The sequence below is a fragment of the Caenorhabditis briggsae genome (assembly GCF_000004555.2).
Source record: "Caenorhabditis briggsae complete genome, chrX, whole genome shotgun sequence".
Classification (NCBI taxonomy): Eukaryota; Metazoa; Nematoda; class Chromadorea; order Rhabditida; family Rhabditidae; genus Caenorhabditis; species Caenorhabditis briggsae.
The window spans coordinates 21,442,891-21,450,479 of record NC_013491.2 but is presented as its reverse complement, the minus strand read 5'-3'; the positions used below and the strand labels follow the sequence as shown (position 1 = coordinate 21,450,479).

General features: G+C 34.2%; 3 protein-coding genes across 3 annotated transcripts; 1 reads left to right on the top strand and 2 right to left on the bottom strand.

Moving 5' to 3' along the window:
* Positions 1 to 4,445: 4,445 nt before the first annotated feature.
* Positions 4,446 to 4,819, bottom strand: CBG10597 (the record flags this gene model as incomplete). Its single annotated transcript, XM_002645967.1, has 2 exons — positions 4,446 to 4,627; positions 4,669 to 4,819. 2 exons carry the CDS (start codon positions 4,817 to 4,819, stop codon positions 4,446 to 4,448), a joined length of 333 nt encoding a protein of 110 aa, XP_002646013.1.
* A 281-nt stretch (positions 4,820 to 5,100) lies between these two features.
* Positions 5,101 to 5,477, top strand: CBG10598 (the record flags this gene model as incomplete). The annotated part of the gene is made up of 2 exons (XM_002645968.1): positions 5,101 to 5,254; positions 5,296 to 5,477. The coding sequence occupies 2 exons, from the start codon at positions 5,101 to 5,103 to the stop codon at positions 5,475 to 5,477; spliced, it is 336 nt and encodes a 111-aa protein (XP_002646014.1).
* An 828-nt stretch (positions 5,478 to 6,305) lies between these two features.
* CBG10599 lies at positions 6,306 to 6,682 on the bottom strand (the record flags this gene model as incomplete). The annotated part of the gene is made up of 2 exons (XM_002645969.2): positions 6,306 to 6,419; positions 6,668 to 6,682. The coding sequence occupies 2 exons, from the start codon at positions 6,680 to 6,682 to the stop codon at positions 6,306 to 6,308; spliced, it is 129 nt and encodes a 42-aa protein (XP_002646015.2).
* Between the last annotated feature and the right edge of the window lie 907 nt (positions 6,683 to 7,589).

The window sequence follows — 7,589 nt, the reverse complement described above, 5'->3', positions numbered from 1 at the left end:
GAAGGGGCCGGATTTAGGATGTGGAGTGTTTTTTCAAAAAGGCGAGCGAAGCGAGCCTGAAAGAATTTCATAACTTTCATTTCGGCGTAAAATTGCGAGCGAAGCGAGAATTAAAGAATTTCATAACTTTCATTACGCCGGCTGTTTAGGACTAACCATACCATCCTAAATCAGTACTTTCGGTTCGTCAATGGACGAACCGAAGATTGAGAAAATTAGGCTTAGGCTCAGGCGCAGGCGTAGCCTGCGGCATTTGGGGTTAGGGAAAAATATCATCGTCTCCGATTTTGTCCAAAGCGGTCCAAAAATTTCTGGGATCATTTAATTAGGCTAGCGCAGAATTCCTGCCGCCTACGAAATTACCGTAGTCGAGTTATAAGCCAAACTACAAAAACTACAAAAATTTGTAAATTGAATAACTTCCGTCAACGTTAACGGATCGAACTGAAACTTGGTCAACATTATTTTTATAAAAGACATTATCGATTAAAAAAATCGATTATCGATTGATTATTGATTAAAAGGAGAAAAACTTCCGACCTCAAAAAAAACTGTTAACACAAGTGGAACGAAATTTTGCATATCGATCACACTTAAGACGTACTATACAATATCATAATCGTATAAAATAAATTCACTTTTGACCAAAGTTATAGGGTCGTGAAAATCGAAATTTCAAAAATCGATAAAAAATCAATAAATCAATAAATAAATAATGTCAATCGATGATACTTATGTGGCCAAATCGATTGAACGTAAGAAAAAGGCCGTCAGATGCAAACTCGAATTATGGTGCATCTGTGAAAAGTCAAAAAAAATCGATCGCTGGTTCTAGAAAAGTTTTTGATAACTTTTTGTTAAAGTTCGCATATAGCACAAACATAAGAAGATATTAACAGCGCACATGGTCTCGTTAGGTTTTATATGGCCAATTTTTAGAAAATCGATATTGACTGAGATCGAAAATTTTCAAACTCATCTATAATTTACGAAACCACTTGCAATTTGTTTGTCGTGTCAAACGAAGTTGATACACATACATATTGTTAAGGTTTATTTCAAGCCGAAGCTAAAAAAATTTTCAAATTTTGAATTTTTAAGGCCAAATGTTGGACACTAAAATGACCATAAAATTTTTGTATCAACTTATTTTGAAAAACTAATTTGTGCATCGTATTTATCTCGTCGAGACGGATCGAATGGTATATAGTATGATGTAGTTTGAATGATTTTGAATTTTTGTTCTAGAAGGTTCTAGAACTTTCGAGAAATTTTGAAAAAAAAATCAAGAAATTTCTTCTAGAAGGTCTTAGAAGGTTCTAGAAAATTTTAATTTTGGCGGGAAATTCAACTTTTTCAAATTTTTGGCGGGATATTCAAATTTTCAAATTTTTGGCGGGATATTCAAATTTTCAAATTTTTGGCGGGAGATTCAAAAATTCAAAATGTTAAACTTCGATTGCGTTTACGGTGACGCTGAGCGAAGCGAAGCGTCACCGTAAAGGTCACAAAAATAGAACCTCTCTCTCTTCTTCTCTTTTTCTATTCTTTTAGTTTCACAAGTGAAATTCTTTTAGTTTCACAAGTGAAACTAAAAGGTAATTTGGGGTTAGGTTCCCTAATCTATGAAAATCGCTCGCAAATAAAATTCTTCGAATCGTCTAATGTAAAAAAAAGGAAAAAATTCCTCGAATTAATGACTGACAAAAATTAGCTCGCTTCGCTCGCAAATAAAATACCTCGAATTTTCTAATGTAAAAAAAAAGGAAAAAAAAATTCCTCGAATTTATGACTGTCAAAAAACAGCTTGCTCTGCTCGCAATTTTTCGAGTAGCTTGATTTTCAGTGCTTCCCAAATTCTGCGAGCTCATAAACTTTGAAAAAAAAACAGAATCTTTCGAAACAAAAAAATTTGGAGAAAGCTAGGCTACAGAAGATTGCGTTTGATTTGAGGAAAAAAGAAAACGGTTTTTGAGCCAATGTCGGAGGCGCGTAGCGCCTTCAACAATGGATCATAAAAACGTTTTCTTTTTTCATCAAATCGAAGGTCACAAAAATAGCTGATAGATCACAGTACGAAATCTAACAAATGCTTAGGCTTAGGCATAGGAAGCCTGGGTCAATGACCATACTTAAGGAAGGCTTAAGGATTTGGCCGCTATCCAAAATTTTAGCAGCTAATCGCAACATCCCTACATCCCAACATATATCTCAACATCAAGGAGCACAATAAGCCAGTAATCCCTCAAAATAAGATACGCATTGCGAAAATATGTTGTTTAAAACTTTGGCCGACGGCCAAAATCGTAATCAGAAAGGTATTCAAGAATTATGTAATCCCAAAACCCGTATAATTCCAAATTCCACAATCGTGAAAATTGGGATATTTACCACCAAAATGAGGTACATAGCACTTAGCCGGACAAACAAAGTTAACTTCCAGAAACGACCAGAGCCAGAGGTTTCAATTTGATTTTTTTGGCCGACCGCGACACTTAGGCTACACGGGCACTCGACGTTCACTTTGAATTTGGAACATTATTGCCGGACACTTTGAATTTAACTGTTTTTGAAACATGATTAATTTTTGAATTTTTGAATTTTACCGCCAAATATTTTGAATTTGAAAATAAAGTATATTTTTGATTTGAATTTTGAAAATTGAATTTTGAAATTCAAAATTCCCGCCAATAATTTTTTCTTCACGAGACCCATATTCTTCTCGAGACCCATAATATAATAATTTGGAACATTTTACGCCAATCTGCTCATTTTTTCATTATTTCGACCTGCTGGATGGTGACCCTCTCGGGAGCTCTCGCCGTCTTCGTTTTTTTTTAAATTCAAATCAGTTTTTTTCAAATTTGAATTTTGAAAATTTGAAATTCAAAGTTCCCGCCAACTCTGCTACGAAAATAATTGCGGGTCTGTTACGAATATCTCGTCTATGTGACCACACTTAACTATGTTATTTGAATTCGTACTCAAATTTGACCGTTAGCCAAATTTCTTCCTAAGACCCATAATAAGCCTAAGATACGCGTTGCGAAAATATGTTGTTTAACATATTGTTTAACATATTGTTTGGAATTCTGGAATATTTGGCCGACGGCCAAAATAGGTGAATTTTTGATTTTTGGTATGTTTGGCCGACGGTCAATATTAATAAGTTTTAGAATATTGAAAAAATTGGCCATGGGCCAAAAATGATGAATTTTGTAATTTTCAAAAATTTGGCGGCGCTATGTTGGTTGGAAGGGGCCACTATTATTTGAATTTTTTGGCATTTTCAGACTTGCGCATTAATTCTAAGCATGTTAGAAATATTTTTGAGGTGTCTGGACCTCCATAAAGTATAAAATAATATAATAAAATACAAATTCCTGTTCTTTGCTTCTTTATTTATTTATTTTTTTTGCTTAGGCTAAAACGCCGCGGCACTTGAAATATGAATATTTGGAACTTTTATACCGATTCTCGGGTAAGTTTTTCAGAAGCAAAGCATTCTCAATCAGCATTTTTGATGTGATTTGCATTTCTCACCTATTTTGGCTTTTGTGAGTTGGGGCACCCAAATTTTTTGAATTTGGCGCCAAAATGCGTGTGTCCCAGAGAAAGGAGAACAAGGCGTTTTTGCCTAAGCCTATAATTTTAAACAAAAATCCAACATTTTTAAAAAAATTCAGCCAAAATGTGCGATTTTCACTGATTTTCGCCAATTTCAGTACTTTTCTGGTTGAAATTTTTTTCAGATTTTTTCGTTTTTTTTTTAAATTATAGGCTTAGGCACAAACCCCTTTTTTTCTTTCCACTGGGACATCCGGGGGGAGGTGGTGTCTCTACTTAAGTTCAAGAAAAAAGTAAGACCATGTTCCAGTTCCTATATAATTCTACTTTTCAGTAGTCGAACTAAATTGGTTGGCAGGATCAATATCGAAACATATGGCATCACAATATAGAGCTCGTCAATCCAAAAAATCGTCTGGTCTACGCTGGAAGGAAGGCAAAATACAAGTAACCTGCGGAAACTGTTAATATAAGAAGTAGTGAATTTCAAAATTTTTAGTTTTCATCGCAAAACACTTCGATTTCCAAAATTTCTGTGAAGTTTCAGTAATTTTGCATTTTCTTTGCAGAGCGAAAAAAAGCGTGTTTTTTCACATAATAAACGATCAGACTGTGCAACTGGTATTTTCTGACTTTTTTTCAAGGTTCGATTATTTCTGTTTTCAACTTTTCATACTTTCTATTTTATACGTATTATAATCATTTATTAAAAATACAAATGGTTCACAGAAATATAACGTTTCAATTTCTGGGATTTTTCCCAGAATTCGAACGGTTCGAGTTCTGGGATTCCAAAAAAAGAGAAACGAATGTGGAAAAAGGGGGCATAAAAATTATAATGATGGGAGATAAAAACAAAAGAAACATGAAGAAGTGTGCTAGTTTTCCATTATCATGTCATCCGCAACAACTGGATTCGGTGGCATTCTTCCAGCATTGAATCCTTGAGATTTCAAATATTGTAGAATCGTCGTGTGTTCAGTGTCAAAATCAATGTTTCCGTGAGATATCGTGGTAGATGATGATTTTTCTTTGATAAGTTGCAACGTTCTTAGATAAGCTGCAAAACCAAAGATAATTCAAGTATTCAACTTTACGTACATTTCTTTCCATAGCTGGAAACTGAATCTTCAAAATTGTCCTTGTTGTTTTGCGAGAACATTGATCCTCCATGTTTGAAGAGACTCAATATGAACTCACAACTTTCCAATTCTTTTTTTTTCAGGAAGCTTTTGTCAATAATAACAGCCATCCGTGATTTATTCAATGCCCTCGGCAATGTATTCATAGGACAAACCGTAGAAAATATTACTTTATCTTTTATCTTGCTTTTGAACAGCATGTCTATATTATATTAGAAAAAATCTGTAGAACAGAGGAATTCTAGAACAACAGAAACCAATCAACAAAAAATCCAATCAGCTCTTGGCACGTATCTCGATACGTGTAATCTAACATCTATGTCGCGTGTGAATATATATATATGTTGCGTGTGAATTTAGACAAGTAAAAACTGGATCATTCAGGATACCTATGATCCATCAACATTCCAACCTGACATTCGCCGTCCATGTATTGAAGGTGTTCAGGAGAAATGCTTGGCTCTCTTCAAACATGGAGAATCAATGTTCTCGCAAAACAACTAGGACAATTTTTGAAGATTCAGTTTCCAGCTATGGAAAGAAATGTACGTAAAGTTGAATACTTGAATTATCTTTGGTTTTGCAGCTTATCTAAGAACGTTGCAACTTATCAAAGAAAAATCATCATCTACCACGCCATCTCACGGAAACATTGATTTTGACACTGAACACACGACGATTCTACAATATTTGAAATCTCAAGGATTCAATGCTGGAAGAATGCCACCGAATCCAGTTGTTGCGGATGACATGATAATGGAAAACTAGCACACTTCTTCATGTTTCTTTTGTTTTTATCTCCCATCATTATAATTTTTATGCCCCCTTTTTCCACATTCGTTTCTCTTTTTTTGGAATCCCAGAACTCGAACCGTTCGAATTCTGTGAATCACGTGAATATCCCCAAAATCCCAGAACTCGAACCGTTCGAATTTTGTGAATCACGTGAATATCCCCAAAATCCCAGAACTCGAACCGTTCGAATTCTGTGAATCACGTGAATATCCCCAAAATCCCAGAACTCGAACCGTTCGAATTCTGTGAATCACGTGAATATCCCCAAAATCCCAGAACTCGAACCGTTCGAATTCTGGGAAAAATCCCAGAAATTGAAACGTTATATTTCTGTGAACCACGTAAAGTTTTGCAAAAATTGAAGTGTTCCTTTTCTGAAAGCCAACTAAAAACCATAAAAATTAAAAAACTGAAAATCAGCAAAAATAATGTAATTAATACCATATTTTCCGGGGTTTCGTGGAAATAAAATATTTTTGATAAAGAGCCCAGCGATTATGCTATTTATCAGAAGTTGAAATTTTTTTGGGATAAATTACAGAAATTTGATTCATTTTTGATTTTTCCTCCGAGAATTGAAAGTTTTGAAATTCGCTACTTCTTATATTGTCAAATTAAATTAATGTCTGTTGCAAAAAAAAAACAATTGTGTCTGCAGAAATGATGACAAATAAAAGTATTGTGAAATTACGACTTTGAATAATTCTGACAGATATGACAAAATATAGAAATTATTGAAGAAATTAAAAAAATTGTAATCATCACATCGATGATCACCGTGGAGATGTCAAGGCTTCATATTCAGACAACCGACAAGGTGCTCCATCGAATGATCCTGACTTGATCGGTTTGGCACTCCATCAGCTCGGTTTTTCCATATTCTTCAGCTTCATATTCATGTTCAAATTTCGGTGGCTGAAAAAAAGAAACGAACATTTTTCTGAAATCCACTCAAATTTATTTTCAAATTACTTGAAGCAGAGAAGAAACTGAACGAAAAATTAATTTAAAAATTAAATGTATGTCTTTTTCAGCAGATTTTGGATAACTTTAGGCTAATTTCGAATGTTAATTTGAAATATTGTAGGCCGGTTTCGATCCATTTAAGGTCCATTCTTCAAAGTCAATCAGATTTTCAGATAAGGTTCAAACCAATAACTTACTTCCGATGACGTCATTGGTTTGCTATAGTACGCGGATAACGTCGTTGGCTCGTCTTCATATGGTACTGCTGGAAATTATAAATTTGAGAAAATTTTCAGATTAAAACTTCTGTATGTTTTCATTTATTTTTGTTCTGCTATGGAATTTTGGCCTTTTACATTCAGAATATGTTGCTCATTAGAAAAAAAAAGTTAGTCTTTAAAAAAATTTGGTGCTTAAAAAATTTTTCTAAGGACATTTGGGATTTTATAGTAGAGTCGATTTCTCTTACCAAGTTCTTATTGATGATCCAGAGGAAGTCGGTTGTATTTTTGAAGCCAGAGGAAAACCTTTTTCTCAATTTCATCAACTGTTGCTTGGTCGGGCTCCTAGGGGTGATACGTCGATTTGAAATAAGTTTGATTTTATCTGGATAAAATAGTTTCTGTGATCGAAAACACAATTTCGTAACAAGTCAAAACAGACATCATGGCATACATTTTTATTTCATGAAAATTTTCAAACAATTAATTGTGTTAATGTCCCATACGTCTTTGAGCAAGTATATTCCACTCTTGAAACTTTTGTTGAAGCTCAGTTTCTATAACGATAAATACATCGGAATTCAATAAAAATCAATGAAAAGACCGGTGGAAAATCAGAAACCAGCCATGAAGGGGAGTAAATATGGAGTGAATAGGGAATAAATAGATAGATAGTGAGTAGATATTCTTAAAAATAAAAATAAAAAGGCCTGTGGAAAATCAGATACTAGCCATTGGAATAGAGTAAAATGACGCAAAAAGTCACATTTTGCTGTGGTGGGGGTTGAAAAAGAAATAGTGCACGCAGAGAAATAGAAACACAGTCTGAAGAAATAGCATGGAACAGGCTGAAGACGCAGAAATATCGTGGAAGAGTTGATGTCATCCAACGTTTCTG